Consider the following 24,846-nt stretch of genomic DNA (forward strand, 5'->3'; position numbering starts at 1 on the left):
TTGATAAAACATCTAGGTAATTTAGTCTTCTTAATTCTGTGAACTTATTGCTGCCTTCACACAAGAACTGAATAATCAATTTGCTTTTGATCTGTCTAATGATAAAAGACAGACAGGAAAAGACAAATATCCCTGCATTAAAACAGAGCTCTACAATGGGAACAAGGGGCAAAAACGAAAATGGCCCCATTAGAATCATAAGAACTGTCCCTTGAGAGAAACAATTTCGTGGATAAAGATTGAGAGAATTGTTTTGCATAGCTTACTTTTATTCCTATACATGTGTGTGCTTTAAAAAATTAGATTCTTGTGGTTCATTAATGTGCTAATTTACAAATCAAGAATGCATTCACAGACCTCTCAACATTTATGATACAATTAATCTGCATTAAATGATGCCAAAGAATCACTTCTTGCTTAAAATATGTTAAGTGCCTTCCTGGGTCATATAAATCATTTAATGATCTAAACAAGATCCTGAGTGGCCTATATTCTGCCCATATTTGATGCAAGCCCTAGTAATATATTTAGAAGAAGGAGAAAAAAGTAGTTCATAATACTTGGAAGGATTATGGGTTTGACCTGAACACAAACATAAGTTTTCTATCTTCTTTAAACTTGGAGTGTAGAGAAAGAGACGATAAATAAGAATTGAGACTGGAGGCTTTTCCACTTGTTTGGTTTTCACCCAAACTTGATGTGTCTCTAAAGATGTAGGTCTATATAACCAAAAAGCTATGTCTTTTCTCAGTTTTAATTGCAGATTTGAAGTTTTCTTTTTCTTTCTGACTTACATCTTCAACTGTTAACTGACTGGTTGAAGGCTGATTTATTCTATAACCCCTTGCTGGATTTAACGTGATTTTGTTTGCATCTTTTTATTGCTTTACTTTGGAGTTGTGGGTCACTTTCGCTTTTGCCATATGAAAATCAACATTGAGAGGACTCTCCCAGAGTAGCGCAAGTGATCTGATTTGATTGACATCCGATTTTTACTACAAGAATTTTGTATTCTATTAGTTTTTAAAAGCTCTGGTCTTATTTCTTTCAACTTCTGTTGGGGACTTTATTTTTAATTCACTTTTTATTGTGGGAAATGTTTCATTTTTTTCTGTGGCCATTTTGTTATAGTACATTTAGTTCTCTCCTTTTGTTGTTGTTAGTTGCTAAGTTGTGTCCAACCCATCGCCACCCCATGGACAACGTTCCTCCAGGCCTTCCTGTCCTCTACCATTGTTCTGTACCAGCCTGCTACCGGCCCTGCAGAAAAGGCAACCCCTCTACAAACGGCAATAGGCTGGAAGTACGTCTGCCAAATTTATGATTACAAAAAACAAACAAGACACGAACCAAGATACAGGAGCTTTGAAACACTATCTGAGCGGTTGCTTTCAGCAAACCAGCCCTCCCCCACACATTCCCTTTATAAAGAGTTCAGGGCGTGGCCTCTCTCTGCCTCCTTCCGAGAAGCCCCACAGCCTTCCTCTGTTTACTCCTACTTGACTGCCTCCTGCGTCGGGCGTCCTTGAACAGGGCCAGCTGTGGGTCATCTTCATCCACACTGTCAGGCTCACACAGCTGGGTCTCCATGGTGACCAAGTGGGAGGGGCCTGCCTGAGGGCTATCATCAGCAAGATCTTCAACACCCCCCTCCTCCTCTGAGTCGTCCGACCCAACTGCCGAACCCACAGGCTGACCCTGAATCACAACAACCATCTTCTGGAGTCCATTTAGGCTCACGCCTACTGCTTCAGTGACTCCATCCAGCCACCTCATTCTCTGTCATCCCCTTCTTCTATTGCCCTCAATCTTTCCCAGCATTAGGCTCTTCTCCAGTGAGTCCTTCCTTCTCATTAGGTGGCCAAAGTATTTGAGTTTTAGCTTCAGGATATGGCCTTCTAAAGAGCAGTCAGGGTTGATCTCCTCAAGGACTGACCGGTTTGATCGCCTTGCAGTCCAAGGGACTCGCAGGAGTCTTCTCCAGCACCATAGTTCTGAACTATAGGGACTTTTATAAAAAATATGTTCAATGATGTTATTCTGTATTGCTTGCCTGAAACAAGTATATTCAGTATACTTCAGTATAACAAGTATATACGTCAAGATCAACTATACTAGCATAAAATATTAGGCTCTGCTACAGAAAATATTTGAAAGAGAAGCCATCCTACCATGGTCAGCTCCCAGAAAGTAACACTCAGGAAGCATGGCAGGGTGTCTGGGATCTACCTCTATATTAAGTGAAATGTTGCTTCCTGAAACAGACAGACAAAGCAGTATTTTAGCTATCCAGTCCTTTTTTTAAGAAAAAGGCATTATTCTTAATTGTACAGATGCCATGCACAGTATTCCAAAACTACAAGAATTACAATTCTACCCTTGAACTCAAAATACTTATCTACCATTTCTAACTATGTATGTGATACTGACTAGATTTTAGTACATTAGTATCTAACAAGTCCAGAATGACTTGACCTTTCTACCTACTTCCTCTTTTTTATTTCTTAATACTGATTATTTGAAGTCATTTTTCAATTAAATTAACTAAACATATTTCAGTACATTTTAAATGCATGTATTTCTATAAAAACAGTAATTTAATTTAATTTAGTTCAGGTATTCACAAAAAATCCTATGTGGTGGGTATATTAGGAAACCTTTCCTTCTGTGCTATAAAAACTGATCTGAAAAAGTAGCTGATATGGTATATGTATGTATCTTCCAAAATGAAAGGTTTGCTGAAGAAGTTAGAGCTTAGTTTCAGTGGACTAGAGGGCATAAATGTTGTCCAAGAAAAGCAGAAGAGGGCAGTTGTTTGATAGGATGACTACTTTGTTTCTATAACCTTTTAAAAAAAAAACACCCTCCCCCCCACAAAAAAAGTGGAATATAAACCAGCTGGAAGTTATGACCCACAGTTTGAGAGACTCCGTAAACAGTTATTACTATTAAGGTTATTTAACTTTATATAAGGGACGCGGTGGCTCAGTGGGCTGGGACGCTGAGCTTGTCGATCTGAAGGTCGGCAGTTTGGTGGGTCGAATCCCGAGTGCCGCGTAACAGAGTGAGCTCCTGTTACTCGTCCCAGCTTCTGCCAACCTAGCAGTTCGAAAGTACGTAAAAATGCAAGTAGAAAAATAGGGACCACTATGGTGGGAAGGTAACAGCGTTCCATGCGCCTTTGGCGTCTAGTCATGCCGGCCACATGACCATGGAGACGTCCTCCGACAAGCGCTGGCTCTTCAGCTTTGAAACAGAGATGAGCACCGGCCCCTAGAGTTGGAAACGACTAGCACGCATGTGCAGGGGAACCTTTACCTTTATATAATACATAAACCATAATACCAGGAAGGAGAGGTTTCTCCCTCAGTGAAGCCATAATCTAAATTTTGAAATGCTATGTGTAATGGAAGAAAAAAGCATTTTTTAATAGAAACATGATTTCTTAAAGTTGTGTTTATCTCGCTTAACCACTAAAGTTCCTATGTAGTTGTCTTTTTTATTCTTACCAATTGCAATCCTTCGCCTAGTGGAGCTCCTTGTGGGTTTCTCTGGTTCAAGGACCCAGGTCTTCTCATCAATTTCATCTAAAACATCCCAAAACTCCTTCAGTGATTCTAATGCTGCCAAGAACTGAGTGTGAATGCTCAGTAAGGAACTCTAGTATGGAAGGAAATTGTAAGAAATATTATAAGCGGCCTTTAACAAAGCAATACAGAAGTACTGTTTATTAATTGTTTCAATTTTCAAAATGTAGCAATTTTACTGACAAAGAGTTAAAGGGAGACTAGTATAGCTATTTCGAGCTATTTAGCTCTCATCAACTACCCATACCCTTCTGAGATTCAAACCTGGGCTGCTTACATATTAGGCAGCTACATTAACCTCTAGGCCACAGGTTCTCCTCGCTTTTTGTCAGCTGAAAATTTACTATATACACACAGTTCACTGTAACTATGCATTATGCATACAATTAATCTTTCAATCCCTTTTTAAAAAGATTCACCTTTTAAATGTATTTTAAAATATTTCTAATTTTTTACATTTAAACTTAAAACTATTCAGAGTACAATCATGTAAAAAAGGTTCTTTTGTAGTTAATGAAGAATACCTCTGTACAGGGGACTTTAATCCCCAGTTAGTTTATATGTATGTTTGTTAAGTGCTTGCTTGTCCTTTTTCTTTTCTTTCTTAATTTGAAATGTATATACTTAGTGTGTATGTGTCTGTAAATATTTAATAAAAATTTAATATTTTTAAAAAAGAATACCTGTGAGTAATTAAGGAAGTAACTTGCAGCTTTATTTTTGCAAAGCACCTAAAATCATTCACATGCAAAATTCCAAGTAATTTGAAGTGCTAAAACATTTTTTAAAAATGTATTGCAAATCTACTATGTGTCTATTTAAAACTATATTTATAACTGGGGCCTATTTTTCTTATTTTTTTCATTAAATCTAACATATTTTAAACAAACAGAGATCCTGAAATCCAGGATTAACAGGGGAAAATTGTACAGCATGCACATCTCCAAAACACCAAACTCCTTTTTCTCACAGTTATAGCAGAAAAAAGCCTAGTACTTTAGCAGTGGAATGTGTTTAATAAGCAAAGCAAAAATTATATTTTTTTGAGGAATATACAAACTTGGATCTTTTCATCCATTTTCTTCAAAATGTCAAAAAAAATAAGTTGTGGATGGTTTAAAAATTGCTCAGGTGAGTTTTTGAGATTTTACACACTTGAAAAATATTTTTAAAAGGAAGGACAGAGCTTGAGAAAGAACATGTTCTCCCTGCTGTTATTAAATTATATTAAAGTGAGAAAGCACTTAAGCAGAAAAGTGTGAATACTGCCAATCTCAAAATGTAACGCTTATTATCTTTAAAAGCATTTTGTTACTTTTATAATACCTGAAGTGATATAATAGTGTCAGTCACTTAACCAGATCTTACAGCATAATATCTTCATCTTAAGTACTATTATTTCCAGTATTTTAATAATTTTCACACTGTCTTGGAATGTGATCTTTTGTGCTCTGATGACACTTAAATTAATAGCATAATTTTCTGGTACTTGCAACAGTTGCTTTCCATTTTGATTTTTTACATTTTCCTACCTCATATACACACAAATCCTTTTAATAGCCATTTTTATCTTTTTCTTTAGGGAATTCAAAGGAATTTTTAGTAAAAATAAAGACACCAAGGGATTAGAATTTTGAAATCCAATTAATTTTAATACTAATTGCAATTTTTCAGTGATGTTCCTTGAAAGGTAGCAAAATCTTAAGAGTGATCTGCTCATCTGATCTTATTTGCATGTTTCATTGATGTTGTAGTTGCCTTTCCATATGCATATCTGAATTCCTATACTAAAAACATTTACACTACTTTGTCATGCAAATTATAAAGAATTTATTCCCAATTTTACACTTCAATTAGATCATTTCTGTACATATTCCCTTTAAACAATTTACATGTGTTCCATGGGAAGAGATTCAATAATGAAATAGTTAAGCCAATCTGCTGCCCTATGATTTTTTAAGATAGCATTATTTACTTAGCATATTTACAGTTACCCCTTAAATTTATCTCAAGGCAGTGGATAACCTTTGATATACAATGTCCCTCCCATTCAAATTAACATGAAAATAACTATATGCATTTCTCTAAAACAGTGATGCAAGTGAAACTCTACTGAAGACATTATATTTTAAAATAAGGCACAGCAAGAGGAAAATCCACAAAACTTGCAAATTAATTCTAGAAAAGGTATAGACATTTCATAAATTCTTATAGAAATGGAGTAGATTGCCAGAACAGGATAAAGAACTTTTCTGTTCTTTTTCTACTTCAGGATGTTCCATTCCATTTACTATATCTGCATGCAGTCCAAAATTCTTCTTCCCAGTCATTTCAAAGCATGCAGGATCGTACATTCACTTTTTTTAATTTTGCCCCCATAGTTCTAGGGAGCATACTGGTAAAAAGAGTAAAATGTTCACCTGTATGTCAAACTCAATGATAAGCAAATTTGAGAAGCAAGTTTGGTTAGGGCAGGGGTGTCAAACTCAATTTCCTTGAGGGCCGCATCAGCATTGCAGTTGCCCTCGGGGGGGCGGAGAGGCAGGGTGGGTGCAGCCTACTGGGTGGGCGTGGCTGGAGTGCATGTGGCCTACTGGGTGGGCATGGCCAGCTCTACATCTTTCACGTCAAGGGTACCTATGGGGGCCTGGGCAGGAGTGGGGCAGATCTGAAGGTCTCTGACAGAAGGAGATGGGACCGAGGGAAGTGCCAAGGCATGGTCCACTGGAGGAGCCTCACTGTTCCTCTTAGGCCATGCGGGGGGAAGCTGGACGGTGGCATGGAAGTCAAATGCCCAGCCCAGCCCTCAAGCACCCGCAGCACTAAGCCCAGCCCCAATTCCCCAAGGGGGCACCCAGCTGCACTTACCTCCTCAAGGTTGATGCTGCTGTGCTTGCTTTCCTTAGCCAGGTTGCTCATGATGGGTACGAGGGCAAAGTCAAGAGGGAGGCCCACTCCCTCTCCATGTGAGGAGACTGGCTTTGTATCCAAAGCTTCCTTAGCAATAGGATGGGAGACCCCCCCAGGATAGGCCAGGAGGAGGGGGCAAGGGGATGGTGAAAGGGCAGCAGGGAAGGACTAAGGCAGGACTTCCCTCAGACCCTCCCTCTCCTTCCTTCCTTCGAGTGATGGGAAAATATTTGAGATGAGGGAGTGAGAAAAACAGGCAAGAAACGCAGCTGGGGAAGTGTCATCCTTCATGAGGAATGAAGAAATGCACCATCGCCTGGAAGTGACCAGCACACAGCCCTCGCCTACTTCACATATCTGGCTTGGTGGGCTCTGGGGGAGGGGATGCCATGAGCAGCATGAGAGTCGATGTTACCTGCGCAATGCTGCCCAGACCCCAGCCTGCCTGGTTTTGGCAGGCAGCGGGGCGCTCTCCTCACAGTGCCGAGAGGCTGAGCCGGGTGGCACGAATCTGAAGAGAAGCGCAATGCTGCCCAGCCCCTAGCCTGCCTGAAGTAGGCAGGGCCATGTGCTGGCCACTTCCAAGCAATGATGCATTTCTTCATTCCTCACAGAGGGTGATACCTCCCCAGCATGCGCCCAGGGGGTAGTGCTGACACGGCACGGACCGGTCCCTCGCTGTTTTCAGACGGCCTTGTGGAGGTAAGACTGCATTTCAGCATAGATGGCCAACATGAAATTGTACATTGGCTCCAGGCCTCCCTGGGCCAGGGCCAAGGCAGTGGGGGCCGTTCCCTCACTGTTTCCAGGATGGGTTCACGGGCCACATGAAACCACTTTGCGGGCCACATCTGGCCCCCGTGGCCTTGTGTTTGACATGTCTGGGTTAGGGCATCAGGCTAGAAACTGGGAAAGGTGAGCTCTAGTCCACCTTGGGCAAAAGCATACCGGGTGATTTTGGGCCAGTGACTATCTCTTAGCCCTAGGAAGGAAGCAAAGGCAAACCACTTCTGAAAATTTCTGCGTAGAAAACTGTGGGGACCTGTCCAGGCAGCCTCTGAGAATCTGTTCTGAATGAATGGAGGGGGGGGGGAAAGCAAAAACAAAAAGTAGTCCAGGGGCAGAAATTTGAAGCAACCTATTTTCTCAACATCTATTCTTATTTTATGGAACAAACAAATGGGCATCTTTAAAGAATGCTGTAAAAAACAATTTGGTGACAAGTAGAACATTACAACAATGGAAGGGGGCAATTTGGTGGGAAGATTTTTTTCTATAAATTCAAATATGATTAGAATAGAATCAAGAGCTTCTGGAAGGCAAACTACCCTGAATTCTTTAAAAAATAGTCTGAAGTTGCCATTTTTGAAACTGATTTTCAAAAATTTAGTTTTTATGAATGGTGCTGGGACTTTGGTCCCTAAAAAGCTGAAAAAATATGAAAAGCTGAAATAGATGCCCTGGTGGTCACTTACAAAACAACAACAAAATTTCATATCCTTTTCTCCATCAACATTATCTCTCAAGAGAGAAACCCTCATTTACAGTACTAAAGAAACAAATAACTGGCATTAAACTAGCAAAGATATAGCAGCCACAATGGGACAGGAGTGGTTGCCTTGTAAGGATCCCTCACTAACATTAGTATCCTCTATTTTTGGGTTGAGGGAGGAAACACACTAGAGAAATTTTGATCGTTTTGCCATCAAAGCTCAATGGCATTATTCCAACATGAGAGCATAAAACCAAACATGTCACTAGAAGGCAAAATCATTAAACTGCATCTCGCTTTCTGTGGCCCTGTCATCCTGGAGAAAGCAATTATGTTTGGAAGAATTAGCGGTAAAAGGAAACCAGGCCATCAAAAAACATGGTGGCTGGACACCATGAAAGCTGACACCAACCACAGCATAGAAAAACTCAAAGTTGTACAAGATCAGAAGATATGGAGAGATCCGGCCTTCAGAATCATCAAGAATCGGGCACGACTGAATGAATAATATCACCATCACTCCAGTATGCTGAGGATGGCATATATGTGCCTCAGGGGACATGTTGCACAGCACGGATTTACCATATTGTAGATTTAATACATCAATTCTGCTTACTCTTTCTTTATATTAAGAAACTAGAAAATCATGTAATCAAATTTTAGCACTTTGATTCTGGAAAGAATTCACACATAATTTGCCAGCATGGATGTATGAATAGATGAAATTTTAACATCAAGTATATCACTGCTTACTTGAACCACTATCATCTTGGGCACACATTTAGGGCCCCAGGCTTGAGCATGGACTCAAGTCTTCAAGGCCTTCTGGAAACCTGACGTCACCAATCTAATCTCCAGAAGAATGATACAGTGCAGATACCACTGCGCAAAGAGCCTGGACATTGTCAGCTGACAAGCCTTAGCAGATGGGAGCTGGACCATACCCCTCCTGCTGGACTAGATTAGGTGGGTAGAAAAAAAACAGGCAGGAGATGGCCCCTTTACTTGGATTTTTAAAATTTCTTTAATGTTCCCGTTTCGAAAGTTATAATGTAGCTCTAAAATGCACACAAAGGGCCATCACAATAATTAGGATTTATAGCAATTCCTCTCTGAGACAAGACAAGACTGGTTTGAATTGAACTAACAAATTCACACTCCTGCATGATTTCTATTTGTTCAGCTCTTGTCCACCACTGCTATTTTTTTCAATTTGGTGCCCTTCAGAGATGCTGCAATTGCAGTTCCCAGCATGGTCAAAGGTTTATTGGCTCAGTTTCCATCAGCATTTTATAAATGAACTATTTCCTTTATGATAATTTAGGTCTGGTTTTTTTAAAAAAAACCCTCTCTTCTATTTAAAATTTATATGAGGAAAGTCTTCAACTATGTAGAACCCACTCTACTACATCTTGCTTCCAAGCTGAATTATTATTATTATTATTATTTATTATTTATTGGATTTACATACCACCCTTCTCCCGAAGGACTCGGGGCGGTGTACAGGGCAATTAAAACACAATATACAATATACACTATACAAAGTTAAAGTAAATTAAATTAGCCCTAATAAGTAAAACACATTCTAAAAGTTAAAAATTAAAAAAATTAAAATCCCAGTCCTTCAGTCCAGGCCGGCAACCTCAAATAACCAAGTTTTCAGGTTGCGGCGAAAGGAGCGAAGGTCGGGAGCCATCCGGAGCTCAACAGGGAGTTGGTTCCATAGGGTAGGCACGCCCAGAGAATGCTCTCCCCCTGGGGGCCGCCAGTCAGCATTCCCTGACCGATGGCACCCTGAGGAGGCCCTCTCTGTGGGAGCGCACAGGACGATGGGAGGTTGACGCCGGCAAAAGGTGCTCCCGTAAATAATCCGGACCCATGCCATTTAGGGCTTTATAGGTTATCACCAGCACCTTGAATCTCACCCGGAAGACAACTGGAAGCCAATGCAGCTTGCGGAGCAGAGGTGTTACATTGGAGTATCGGGAGACCCCCATCACAACTCGCACGGCCGCATTCTGCACCAGTTGGAGCCTCCAAGTGGACTTCAAGGGCAGCCCCATGTAGAGAGCACTGCAGTAGTCAATCCGAGAGGTCACGAGCGCATGAGTACGTAGGGCATCTCAGTCCAAATAGGGATATGGCATATTATTAGATCTTGACCCGTACCAATCGGGTTTCAGGCCCGGGTACAGCACGGAGACGGCATTAGTCGCACTGATGAATGATCTCTGGCGGGCTCGGGACAGGTGTTGTTCCTCTGTCCTAGTCCTATTAGATCTCTCAGCGGCTTTTGATACCATCGACCATGGCATCCTACTGCGACGTCTCAGGGGGTTGGGAGTGGGGGGCACTGTTCTACAGTGGTTCTCCTCCTACCTCTTGGGCCGTTCGCAGTCAGTGTTGACGGGAGGGCAGAGGTCTGCCCCGAGGTCTCTCCTTTGTGGAGTTCCTCAGGGGTCGGTCCTCTCTCCCCTCCTGTTCAATATCTATATGAAGCCGCTGGGTGAGATCATTCGTGGTTTTGGGGTGGGGTATCATCAGTACGCCGATGATACCCAACTTTTTCTTTCCACCCCAAACCAACTCAGTGATGCCCTCGACGTGATGTCCCGTTGCCTGGAGGCGGTTCGGGTTTGGATGGGGAGAAACAGGCTCAGACTCAATCCTGCCAAGACTTGAGTGGCTGTGCGTACAGGCATCTCGAGTGAATCATTCTATTCCGCCTTTAATGATGGGGGGTGAGGTGTTACCCCCCGTCGATGGGCTCACAACTTGGGTGTCCTCCTGGATTCATGGCTCAGGTTCGCCTGGTGCGCCAGTTGCGGCCCTATCTGGACCGAGATGCCTTGTGCACAGTCACTCATGCGCTTGTGACCTCCCAGTTAGACTACTGTAACGCTCTCTACATGGGGCTGCCCTTGAGGACCACTCGGAGGCTTCAACTGGTGCAGAATGCGGCCGCGCGAGTTGTGATGAGGGCTCCCTGATACTCCCATGTAACACCTCTGCTCCGCGAGCTGCATTGGCTTCCAGTTGCCCTCCGGGTGAGATTCAAGGTGCTGGTGATGACCTATAAAACCCTAAATGGCTTGGGTCCGGGATATCTGAGGGAACACCTGCTGCCGGCATCAAGTTCCCTTCGTCCTGTGCGCTCCCACAGGGAGGGCCTTCTCAGGATGCCGCCGGCAAAGGATTGCCGGAGGGCGACACCCAGGGGGAGGGCCTTCTCTGTGGGCACGCCTGCCCTTTGGAACCAGTTACCCGTAGAGCTCAGGACTGCCCCAGATTTTCGTTCATTCCGCCGGGACCTGAAGACCTGGCTCTTTGAGCTTTCCGGCCAGGACTGAGAACGTTTAATTTTTAACCTATTGTAATTGGGTTTTTTAATTAGAGTTAAGGGCTTTAGATTTTAATTAAGGATAATTTAATTTATTTTAATTTATTATTAACTTTTGTATTGTTATATTGTTTTAATTGCCTTGTGTACCGCCCTGGGTCCTACGGGAGAAGGGCGGTATATAAGTTTAAATAATAAATAAATAAATAAATAAAATTAGATGAATGACTATTCAAAAAGTATAATATTGAAAAGTTACCTTTTTAAAAAACAGCTTTTCCATCTAAGCTTACTTTAAAAATCAATGTTGGGAGATATAGTGCTATTACCAACATATTCATTAGAACATCTTAAACAGCTTCACAGTCCATTAATCTGTGAATGCTTCCATGATTTGCATACTTCTTTTGGATACTAAGCCACATAACCTAAGCTAAGGTGCACAGACAGAAGCTTATGTGGAATTTAATATTCTTTTAATATAAATAATGGTGCAAAACACTTACTAGATAGGGATTATCTACTACATTGGTTAGAACACTAAGTAATACACACACACACACACACACAGATATAGATAGATATAGATATAGTATTAACAGGTCCTGACAAAGCAAGAATATGGATTAGGTAACCCTCAAGATCTCTATTAATTTATTCTTTTTTCACATTTGCTTGCAAAATTATCTTTTTGTCATTTACCTGAGTTGGAACCCTTTCTCCAGTATCCTTCCTGTTTCAGATTGACCAAAAAAATAATACCACCAGATTTCAATTAAACATCTCCAGCTGTCAGATATGCTGTATATATTATTGATTTGATATTCAGTAATTTCACTGAAGACTTAGTCATCAAAGGTAGAAATCCTCCACGCTTCTTTAAAAAATCCAGTATTATGTATTTTACTAGAAATAATTTGACTAATAATTCAAAGGAAAAGGCAGTGCCTTAACCCATGAATAAATACCTGCAGTAATTGGACATTTTAAAAAATGAAACAGACAGCAAATGAATTTTGCTAATTAGACAAAAGAAAGTCTGTAACTGAAGTAAGTAGTTGTACTGGGGACTTGTCACTGGAAAGCTTTGTATGTATGGCAACTGGAACAATGGCAGCAGCCTTGCCCTTGTACGGATTTCTGACTATTTTAAAATGTCTCCTCTGCCACCAGAATCCACTGGCTGCTGCTGATCCTGCTGTGAGACACCTGCACTGGCTACTAGGCTTGTCATGATGCACAAAACCCTACCATCTTCAGCTTGACATTGTGCACGTTATAATTATTCATCCAAATGAATATGTCAGAGCAGCAGCAGCAGACCTCTCATCAGAGCACAAGAAAAATACATCAAAACATTATCAACCCAGCAGGAAGACAGGGACCATAAGGAAAATTACCCATTTTTAATACAGACGCCATAAAGCCATGTCTATTATTATATAAAAAGCAAGAGGGGGGAGAACCACCATCAAGCTTTGAGTCCAAAAGTACTAGAGGAACACAAAATGGGAAAAAGATGTTAGGAGAAAATCAATTATTGTATGTGGAATCTATTTAGATTCTTTTAAAACAAGTTCTGCGCTAGTATTCTAATTTTGACATTTGTCCTCCTCGAGTTAAGGATCTTGTCAACATTTTCATTAGGATGACCTACAATTGTTAGAATTAAATACCCATCAAATGTTAGAAGATATATGCTGAATACACAAAATACTAAGGACAAATGAAAATCTGCCAACAAATAGCTCACTGAACATATAAATCTCTTAATTTGGGGGAAAAAGTCAACCTGAATATACATACATCCCTTTGGGCATAAGTGATGCTGTGCAAAGTGCAAAAAAGGAGTAAGAAATAGCAAACCAAAAATAAGCATGACTCACTACACTCGTTTTCACTTATTTGATACTCATTCATTCCTTGCAACGGATCACATTTTATCTACTATCCTTTTACTAGCATTTATCTAACTTAAAAGTCTCAATTTTCCTATCTGTTGCCGATTTCTAGCAAGATGGACAAATCTACTTGCTGTGTTTTTTGCTGCTTACATATAACTTGCAATTGTTCAGTCAGTTTTCTTTGTCAAATATGACTACCTTGATATTTGATATATTAGTTTTCAGATTCTTTCTCATTGTATCCTACAAACTATCTAACAATCACTGACAATCATTCCGGTTCTTTAACCAACAATGTGGTATCATTTATATATGAATGGAAATTTCACTTACTATGAAATACTAAACTCATCTACAAAATTTCAGTGAAACAACTACTGCAAATAATCTGGACAGTATGCTCTTGATAATGCACCCAGCCCTTTGGATAAGCTGAGTCAAACGTTTTCCAAACATATTCTTCCCAGTTCTTGTGAGGTTTAGTCCATTCCCTGCCAGAAGCCCTTCCTATAGGTAATGTAAACCATGGTCTAGGAATCCAAAGTTCTCTGTACCATCTCTTGGGTCAGCAGTTTACTTCTAAAATCCTGTTCCCCCAATTGGAAGTTGACCTTTCATAGTAAGTACAGATGAGAACATTGTCTGTCCTCTTTGTCTTTCCTGTCTAACTATTCAAAGAGCCTTGATATTCAGGCTCTTTGTTGTTTAATTTGTCCCAATGTGAAAGAATAGAAAGGGATAATAATTGATGAGCTTGATTATTTTGGTAAGCCTTTCTGCCACATCTTTCATCTTTGTACCTGGAAGACAACATACCTCCCTTGATAGATTGTCTGGTCTACAAACTGCTGATTCTGTTCCTTTAAAAAAAAGTCACCTATCATCAACACATACCATTTTTTCTTGGGGGAAATCTTGGCTACCTTCCTTTTTGTTACTGGAATACTTGATGAAGGCTCTTCTTTAGATGCCTAGATGTTTTATTCCAGGGGAAGTATGTGAAACTGGTTGCTCAGCTCCAGTGGGGCTGAACTGGATTGGACAACAGTTTTCTCAATTTTTTGGACTTCTGAGAGACATGCTGCCTTCTGTCTCCAAATTTCCCTTTTTGGGGTAGGTTTAATTGAAGGCAGAGAATCAGCTATAAGGATTCCTAGATGAAATAGATTAGTTATATTCCTCTCAATCACAGTTCAGCATAAGATTGAAACAGCATCAGTCACTCTAGCACAGGGGTGTCAAACTCAATTTCATTGAGGGCCGCATCAGTATTATGGTTGCCCTGGGGGGGGGCACGATGGTTGTGGCCGCCTGAGTGAGCATGGCTGGGGTGGGCGTGGCCACCTTGAAGTCGCTTGCATCGGGCACCTGTGGGGGCCGGACAGGGTTGGGGGGATCCAGGGGTCTCTGGGAGCTGGGGCAGTAGGTGGGAGGCTCATCCTGCAGAGTGAGGTGAGGCAAGGAAAGTCAGGCCCCTGCACACAAAGGGGTCTTGCAGCATTTCCCAAGAAATCATGCATGCTCATACTATTCTTAGCAAGCTAAGATCTCTAAGCTAAGACTACCTTACAAGTCAATATATTGTTGCCAACATCCCACCAGCTAGGAAGTACATGCAGTACATTGATACACACCAATTTCTTATTTGGTGAACATGGTAACAAACTATACATAATGAATACTTTTACACAGAATTAGGACAAAGGTTTCTTTAAAAAATGTTCTAACATAACATTAATGTTAATGTTCTAACATTAAATCTTCACTATTTCATTATGAATGTAGGCTTGATGTTAAATATTTGAGAAGATATGCTTTACATAGGCATGCATGTCTACACAAAAACATCATCCCTCAGTAAATTACAATTATGCTTTGAAAGTTTATACTATGATTCTTTTCACAAAAATATATTTACTGTATTAATATGTTAGTACTTATAGTATCCCATAATTACAACACTTAATAGGACCTGACATGTTGTTGTTGTTAACTGCGAAGTCGTGTCCGACCCATCGTGACCCTATGGACAACGTTCCTCCAGGCCTTCCTGTCCTCTACCATCTTCTGGAGTCCATTTAAGCTCACACCTACTGCTTCAGTGACTTAATCCAGCCACCTCATTCTCTGTCGTCCCCTTCTTCTATTGCCCTCAATCTTTCCCAGCATTAGGCTCTTCTCCAGTGAGTCCTTCCTTCTCATTAGGTGGCCAAAGTATTTGAGTTTTAGCTTCAGGATCTGGTCTTCTAAAGAACAGTCAGGGTTGATCTCCTCTAGGACTGACCGGTTTGATCGCCTTGCCATCCAAGGGACTCGCAGGAGTCTTCTCCAGCACCACAGTTCAAAGGCCTCAATTCTTTGGCGCTCAGCCTTTCTTATGGTCCAACTTTCACTGCCATACATTGCAACTGGGAAGACCATCGCCTTGACTATACGCACTTTTGTTGCCAGGGTGATGTCTCTGCTTTTTAGTGTGCTGTCTAGATTTGCCATGGCTTTCCACCCAAGGAGCAAGCGTCTTTTAATTTCTTGGCTACAGTCCCCATCTGCAGTGATCTTGGAGCCCAGGAAAATAAAATCTGTCACTACCTCCATTTCTTCCCCATCTATTTGCCAGGAATTGAGAGGGCCGGATGCCATGATCTTGGTTTTCTTAATGTTAAGTTTCAACCCAAGTTTTGCACTCTCCTTCTTCACCTGCAACAAGAGGCTCTTTAGTTCTTCTTCACTTTCTGCCATTAGAGTGGTATCATCTGCATATTTTAGGTTGTTGATATTTCTTCCGGCAATCTTAATTCCAACTTTTGATTCATCTAGCCCTGCCTTTCTCATGATGTGCTCTGCATATAAGTTAAATAGGCAGGGTGACAGTATACAGCCTTGCCGGACCCCTTTCCCAATTTTGAACCAGTCACTGGTTCCGTGTCCAGTTCTCACTGTTGCTTCTTGCCCCACATATAGGTTTCTCAAGAGACAAATAAGATGGTCTGGTATGCCCATCTCTTTGAGAACTTGCCACAGTTTGGTATGATCCACACAATCAAAGGCTTTAGCATAGTCAATGAAGCAGATTTAGATGTTTTTCTGGAACTCTCTAGCTTTCTCTATGATCCAGCGTATATTGGCAATTCGATCTCTAGTTCCTCTGACTCTTCGAAATCCTGCCTGTACTTCTGGTAGTTCTCGATCCATATACTGCTGGAGTCTAGCTTGTAGGATTTTAAGCATAACTTTACTAGCATGAGAAATGAGTGCAATGGTGCAATAGTTTGAACATTCTTTGGCACTGCCTTTCTTTGGAATTGGAATGTAAACTGATCTTTTCCAATCCTGTGGCCACTGTTGAGTTTTCCAAATTTGCTGGCAAATTGAGTGTAGCACTTTTACTGCATCGTCTTTTAAGATTTTGAATAGCTCAGCTGGAATACCGTCACTTCCACTAGCTTTGTTGTTGCTCAGCTTTTCTAAGGCCCACTTCACTTCAGATTCTAGGATGTCTGGCTCGAGGTCAGTGACCACCTCATGGTGATTATCAGGGACGTTAAGCTCACTCTTGTATAAGACCTGACATAGATTCACAAAATTTACCTGTATATTTTTTTCCCAAATTTAATATAGTTGAAGGTCTTAAAGCTTAATGTACTATAGTTTGCTTAGGAAACATATGCTACTGAAGTAGAAGACTGGTAACATCAGAAAAAAAGAAAGATTATCCAGCTATGAAACTACAACTAGAAGAAAACCATAGGTTAGAAATTTAAGGCTGTTGGGCAGTGGCATAGGCTTAATACTATAAGAGACTGTGAACTAGAAAGTAAATAATATGAGCAAATTATATTTTGCTTTTTCCAAGAAAAAGGAAAGTAAACTGCCAATTGTCCATTGATTAGACATAGAACTGAATACATGGTTTTGGAAGTTTGGGTGAAACACTGAGCATGAATTATAGTGCAATTTTAACATTCAGTATCTTGAAAATTCATATAGCACACAGCCAGGTTTCAGCCTTTATTTAAAAAGTGTGTGTGCATCTGGGCTGAAGATAGGCTTTTTTTATTCTTGTGCTGCTCTCTTTATACCCAATGACATAAGACGAAAAATACCAAAAATGTTCATTATACAGTATTTGAAAACGATGGGAAAATTAAGCACTTTGCATTCTTGCCAGAGGGGGGCATCCCATCAGCAGCAGAGACTTTTAATTGTGTGAAAATAAAGTATGGTTTTCAAGAATCTATCTTTAGCAACTTTTTCTACCAGGATAAGATATAGTATTCGCTATGTCAAAAGTAATTTCTGATTATCTGTATCTTGTAACTATTTCTGCCTGTCTCAGGTGTATCTTATTAAAGGTTCCAAGTCATCTTTATATATCCACAGAATATTTCTAAAGCCACTGCAAGGCATGCTGAGGATTTAGAAACTGATATGCTTGCATTCAAGTCACCAGACCTATTAAGAAACAATGAGGATTTCCAGTAAACTCTGCAATTAACTTGAACAAGAAATTGCAGAATTTGAATTACCATAGCCTTAGAAGCAGAAATTATATATTGCTAAAGTGCTTCCTGAATGTTGAGCATCTAACTGGTAGGTTGTCAATAGCCCACATATGCTTTTAATCTGTTTTGCTTTCAGATTCTATGTACATCCTTCTTTATTTTTACACAATTCAAAGTAGCATACCTTCTGTTCCTCCCTTCTCCCCCCAACCACCCTGTGAAATAGATTGATCAGGGAGAATGACTAGCCCAAACTGGCTCGCTGTGTCTCAGATTACACCCATGTTTATTTTTAGAAATATTGATACCTATGAGTTTGGAGATAATTTTGCCACCACAGAATAGGATTTAGAAGTAAAGTTACACTAATGAAACAAAAGTTCAATGACCACTTGGCTTATGAATAATTCCTATTGAACACTGTTGGATACATAACATTCACTGGAAGAAAAAAAATCTGTTTTTGTTTCAGTTTTATTTTATTCAAAATGGTGAATAATTTACATACAAACATACTCTTAAGCCAGGAGCCCATTTTATGGTTCACTGGATACTATACCATTTATATTATATTCAAGATTAATTTAATTGAATTATTAATTCATAGAGTAGAAATTGTTTAAACTGTATATTAGATATGAGCCTAACAGCTTTTCAAATACATATATACTTCACAAGGAAACAAATAAATGGTAGTTTACCTGTGGAGTCCAGGAAAAAGAAAACTGAACCGGTAAGTCAATAAGACAGTCTGGTTGCTCTCTGGGATACTGACACAGAAAAAAAAAGAGAAAATCCATGTTTATTCCTTGAGTAATTTTTGCAACAAAACCAAATGATAGATTGAAATAAACACATTACATCTTTTTTATAAACAGAAAAGTCATTCTAATAATGAATTCAATTTACCGGTATATGCCACCTGATTCCCAGCAACTTTTAAAATACTGTATAAAGAATCATAAGAATTTTTCCAAATATTTTCCTAAATGCAAGAACATATTTGTAAAAATTATTTTCTTATCAGGAACCCGCTCGTCATTCACATTTTAGATTCAACTGTAAATAATTTTCTTACAATTGGATTTCTATGGTATGAGAATTTATCCAATTCTAATTTAAAAAAAAAACATATTTTACATGTTATTTTACACTTGCTTTTATCAGTAAGAATGAAAATTGTTTCCAATATCTGTAAATAAAAAACCTGTTGTCTAGCTTGTTTTTATTCACATCCTACAACTGATTTCATTATGTACGTGCTTGTATGTGTATGTGTGTATGTGTGTATATGTGTGTGTGCATGCATGTGTGTGTATATATACAGACACACAGTCACACTTTCTCTCAAAACTTCTATTCCAACTGATATGAGCTCTGTACATTGAAATGAGTACAAAGGCAGCAATAAAACAAGTATGGCTAATACTGAAATAGATACATTGATTAAAATATTGATACTTTCCCTAATTCATCTTAATAAAAGCTCATTATTAAAACTCATCAGTTAAATATAAACACAATTTAAATCTTCCCAAATAAATCTACCCAAATCTTGGATACATGCACCTACTACTTTGAATGTACTATTTTACTTTTTTTCAGTCTTCCTGCTAACTTAATTCAGTAATAGACCACATCCGATTGACTTCTATGGTAATGAACTTCAGTTTCTCTGTAACTTTATATCTGCCTCTGGTAATCTCCTACTGATTCTTCACACCTGCTCCTCATCTAGGTCACACTCAAATTTATTTCCATTTCTCTGGCTACTTGGTATTCAAATTTGCACTTTTATTATGTCTACTATGTTTTATGTTCCCTGCTGTACTTTCCATTTTTAAAACAAAAGTTTTATGGCTTGCAAAAGCTCTTATGCTTTCTTGTTATGATATTTTTAGTTGGTTACACTAATAATTTTTGAACAAGCAATATAACAGAAAAGGAGTGATTAAGGGAATTCATCTGAATCACAGATGAGAAGCCATACACCATTTTTTTTCTCCGCAAACTACGGTATTTTTTGGATTTGGAAAAATAAATTAAGTTACTTTAAATATCTAAATCTTGTAGAAAATAATAATGTATTTAAATAAGGAATCTGCAAATTTTCAGCCTTTTATATATTAGGAAAAAAGCTCACCTAAAAAAAGTATGGCAATAAATTAGTGTGAAAACCAGTAGAAAATATGAATTTGGTGGTAGATAATTCAGCAATATAAATGATTTGTTCAAATGGAAGAATAACAGGAACATTCAATGGAATTTACTGTTTATTAAAAGTCCAATAATTATAGTTCTAAAATACAGATCTTAAGTTATCGGTTTCTAAATAATACAAATATCTTATATTTCTTCTGAGTATAGTATTATTTATCCAATATAATTACAAAGAGAGAGAGAGAGAGAATATATGGCCCATCTGAGTATACCTATATATTTTTACAATATTTACTTAAATTTCTTATTGTACTCGCAAAATTTTCCATAAAATAACTTTTGTTGATAAAAAATGTAACAAAATTAATAGTTCCATGTGTCTTTATAAGTTTTACTTTTAATTTAAGAATTACAATTAATCACCATTATCAAATATGTAACCAAATATGTAAACATGTATATCATTCAAATATTCCAAAGTTTAAAAAAATAATCATTTCATTTAGTATCATTTCACTCTGATGTAGATTTCTACAGTATCTATTTCTTTAAACGAACTAAAATATACAATATTTTAATAATCAGACCATAATATTTCAAACAAAATATCATTTAAAGTATTACTTGCTTAATTTGAAATATTATTTTGTCTCATTTTACTAGTATCATGCATGTCTGAAAATGTTTATTCTAAATATTTTGATATTTAGTTTCCCAAACTGCAAAATATCAAAGCTTCCTCTTTAACACAAAATACATCTTTATGCAAATTAAAATTGCATTGGCTATAAATCCTGCTGAAGTAATTTTTGTTTTCTTCTGAAATAGTGTACTCCATACACAGGATCTGCTTGTCAGTGAAAACTGTAGTAACTAATACTAGAAAGTAAAACAAGAGGTAAACATTAAGAACTTAAGAGATTTTAGTATTAAATAAAAGGGTTTCAAATATAATGCACCAATTCTAATCAGTGAACTCCTACTTCTGAGAAGTATGGAATGAACACAACTCCCTTTTGCTGATTTTCAAATGCTACTTCTGTAATTATGACAGACTGACAGACCAAATTGATATTAACATATTTAATACCGATTAAAACAATTTAAGATATTGTCCCTCATCTAACCTTAGAGCAGCATAAAAGTAGTTTCTTTCACTTTTCTTCCCATACAGATAATCAATGCCATAACTGTATCAAATTCCATCATTATGGGAAGAGGGAAATAAAATTCTATGTATCCTTTTCACATTATGCATCATTTTATAAATCTCCATTAGGGTTTGTGCTTGTAAACAATGTTTGGAAGCTGGGGGAAATCAGCATAAATTAATGGAATAGGAAGAAGCAAATGATAGAATTATATCAATTTCCTTTCTAAATCCACATAGTTATTTGTTCCATTGAAAAACATTTAAAAATGTAAGGGATTCCCTGAATTGACATCTTATAATTTTAGGATACTTTAAGACAAGAGGGTATTTTAACTTTATTGATTTCAATGAGAATTCAGTTTAACATATGCTTAAGTTTCTTTTGAAATCAATAGCCCTTGAATGTATTTCACTTTGGCAGAATTGTCCACAAAAACATATTGCTTTTATTTCTTTAAATAAATGTAACATATGAATGAACTGCTCAGAACATTTATTACACAAATTACTACAAATCAAATTCTCATGTCATCAAGCACACGTTTCATATATTAATTTTCTCCAGTGGCAAGTTTAAATGCCAGACACATTTTTAAAAAGGACAAACACAATTGATTCTTTCATCACTATAATCTTGTGAAACAGAGTTGATTGATGATCATGAGTTTCAACTAGATACTTGCATAATCTGTTCTTTGCAAGCTGCAACTAAAATAACTTTCCAGCCAATATTTTCATCTTGGATAACATAAAACAGAGCATAAGAAGAAACTGAATTTGAATGTTCTTGGTTTAAGTACTGTTTTGTAAGTACTGCCTCAAAAGACACAGAAAGCATTTTAAAACTTTATTTGATAATATTTAATTAAGTGTACATAAACACATCGAACAAAGATTTTATTAAAATGTTCACTCTATATTATTGATCAGAAAAAAATATGTATATGACAAATTAAGAATACTTCATCTTAATGCACTATAAAGTGCTTTCTGCAACTGATCTAGACTACAGTTCTACCCACTGTTTTGCACTTATGAACTGTTACGTAAAATCAAGTCTCTGCTTTGTGAGCCTGCTTAGTTAATAAGGCTATTATAAGGCTATCTAACTCATTTACTTAGAGCATTTGTAGACCACCTCTACCAACAGATTCTGAGTGGTGAAAAAGAAAAGGCTAACCCTAATTAATGCCCCACCTCATCCCAAATTAATATCAAAGCCACAAAGCTAGCTGTCTTTAATAATTCATTCCAGCCCAAAGTGCAACTGAGAAAGAATGGCTAAAGCATCAGAAGGATAGTAGTTAAGCATATATTTAGAGAATATATTCCACTGTGCAAGGGCTCAGAGAAAAGGGCTGCCTTCTGACTAAATCCTTTTTACAGGTAGCCCTTGCTTAAGGAGCCTAATTGGGACTGTGAGAGGGGAGGTTTGGAAGGATAAGGCAAAGAAGAGATGGAGAGAAAATTATTTCAAGAGCAGGCTGTCTGCTCTTCTACAAATCAAGACCAATGCAATTGCACTAGGGACGGTGAAGGATTCAGACAAAAGAAGGATTTCCTACAGAAACTGCTTGCTTTTTTCCCCTCCCCTGCTCCCCAGCAGAGGAGAAAGATTGGAGAGCAAGTGATTCCTAGAGCATACTATAAACTCTGTAGTGTGCCAGGAGCTCCCAGTCTCTTGCTTTTGAAATGTAGAAGAGCAAACAGCTTACATTTTTGCAATCCCATCCTCCCCTATCAATCTGCTCTGCAAGGAGGAGGGAAAGGAAGAAAAAGAAAACACAAGTCAGGCATAGGACAAGTCATACTTACTGTAATGGCAATCATGTGACTGAGGGACATTACAAAGGTCATAAACGAGCTGTGAAATTATTTTTTTCAGCACTGTTTCAACTTCAAATAGTCACTGAACAAATATTTGTTAAGGAAGGGCTTCTTGTATTAATATTTACTTCACAAGAGCTTCTCTAGACACCCAAGCCGAACCAGCAGAAACATACTACTGAAATTCTTGTGTCTGTCTGCAACTTTCAGTAGGGTGAAATGGTACATCATAGGCAACAATTTTTGAATCAATTTACCTCAAATAAGCTAACTTGTGCATCCAAAATTTGGGAACCATGGCTCCCCTGCGATTGAAATTTAGCAAAGCCGTGCCCACTTCAATATTGCTGCATCACCACAGTCAGGTGATTATCCTTTTCAATGCTCCCTACCAGCTTCTTTAAGGAAAGTCATTGTGGAAGTCAGAAGGAAGTCGGAAGTCACTCCTGCTCTCATTGCTTTTTTGCCCACTCATGATCATTCTGTTTGTCATGTCATTGTTTGTAGTCAGTCTGTGCAATCTTCTTGCAGCAGTTAACCAAGTGGTCCACTGTTTCTTTAACTTCTTTAGCAGAGATGAAACTTGCTGTTTAATATTATTATTAAATTTATTTGCTGCCCATCTCGCATTCTATGGCTGTGTGATCAACAATGACAATCACTACATTGTTTTCTCACTGTTTCCTTCCAGTTACCTTTGTGGAAGAAACTGCCAAGAGTTGGCTGTCACCTCCATCATTATCCAACAATGTCTTGGCTGGGAACCATTTCCTGAAGTGTCCAGATTCTTGCAACTCCTTTTCAAATTCTCTTTTCCATAACGTCTTTCTCCAACATCCATCCCCTAATTTGTTACCTCCTAACAACCTTCCCTGCAATAATCCTGATATGCCATGGCTTTTCAAGCACTACTCTTCCTAAAATATCATCTATTTTGTAACTTGCTCTCTAAGTAAAATAACTGACCCTCAGATAAATTTTTGAAATCTGACTGAATAGAAATAGAGAAACCTAATTCTCATATCAATCTAGACTGCCGAGATGGGATCATTAATTCCTCAGACAAAATCCAGAATTCCCTCTTGTTCCCACTAGTTTTTTTATATTAGAAACCTCTATATGTTTCAACTGTACTGCATAATTTAAACTGAAAGTAAAAGCAATTCTTAAAATACAAATGATTGTATATGATTTTTCAGCTAATCAACATCCATAAAAATCATGTGTGGCAGTTTCATCAGGTTATGGTTTGTTCCCAACATTTTAAAAACTCTTACTTTTGAATTTAATTTCAAGGTGATTTGATGATCCCGACCAGAAGAATCTTCAGCTTTTAACCTGATGGTACTAAAAGCAGGATCTATAAACACAACCCTACAAGAAGAAGAAAAAACAAGTTATGATGTAACTCTATTAGTAATTCATTTCTATTAGTTTATTCTAAATATATTAATTGGAAATCATCTATATGACAGACCTTTTTGCTGTTATAAATTTACTGCTTGATTCAATCATATACTTCTGGGTTATTTATACTGTGTGTCAGAACTCATGCTGTGGAAATGAACACGTTTCAGTTTTTTATCACTGGAACCTTTGGCATATAAAGTGTACTTCTGTCAGCCTTTATTTCTCTACATATACACTTCCTGGCAAAATTTTCATTCATTTTTGCAGTTACTTTTTATATACTGATCTTGGGGGAAGGGGGGAGTGGACCACACATTTGCAGGAAAAAAACTACCAAGTGGTTATTTAGATATAGATATAAATACACACACATACTATACTGGTTTATACTTTTAAGCATATTTCTCATAACACTGTTTTGCCTGGAGCTATAAAGCTAGCTTTTAACATATGATATTTATATTTCATGGAAAATTCATTCTCTCAATAGATTATAGACAACAAAAGGTTCTTTCAAACAAGTGAAATAGCCCAGACACAGTATTAGTTTTTAAAATTCAT

The 24,846-nt window shown here is 38.2% G+C and overlaps 1 protein-coding gene across 1 annotated transcript in view; it reads right to left on the reverse strand.

Annotated features, from left to right (window-relative positions):
* Positions 1-24,846, reverse strand: part of FANCL (FA complementation group L) — a 43,608-nt gene that overhangs the window by 6,119 nt on the left and 12,643 nt on the right. Inside the window, exons 6-9 of the mRNA XM_081333484.1 lie at positions 24,153-24,249; positions 18,437-18,505; positions 3,510-3,660; positions 2,172-2,255 (exon numbers count right to left, since the gene is read on the reverse strand). Coding sequence (XP_081189610.1) covers positions 2,172-2,255; positions 3,510-3,660; positions 18,437-18,505; positions 24,153-24,249 — 401 coding nt within the window. The remainder of the gene's footprint in view (positions 1-2,171; positions 2,256-3,509; positions 3,661-18,436; positions 18,506-24,152; positions 24,250-24,846) is intronic.

This window comes from Vipera berus, assembly GCF_964194415.1.
Source record: "Vipera berus genome assembly, chromosome: 1".
In the NCBI taxonomy this organism is placed as follows: domain Eukaryota; kingdom Metazoa; phylum Chordata; class Lepidosauria; order Squamata; family Viperidae; genus Vipera; species Vipera berus.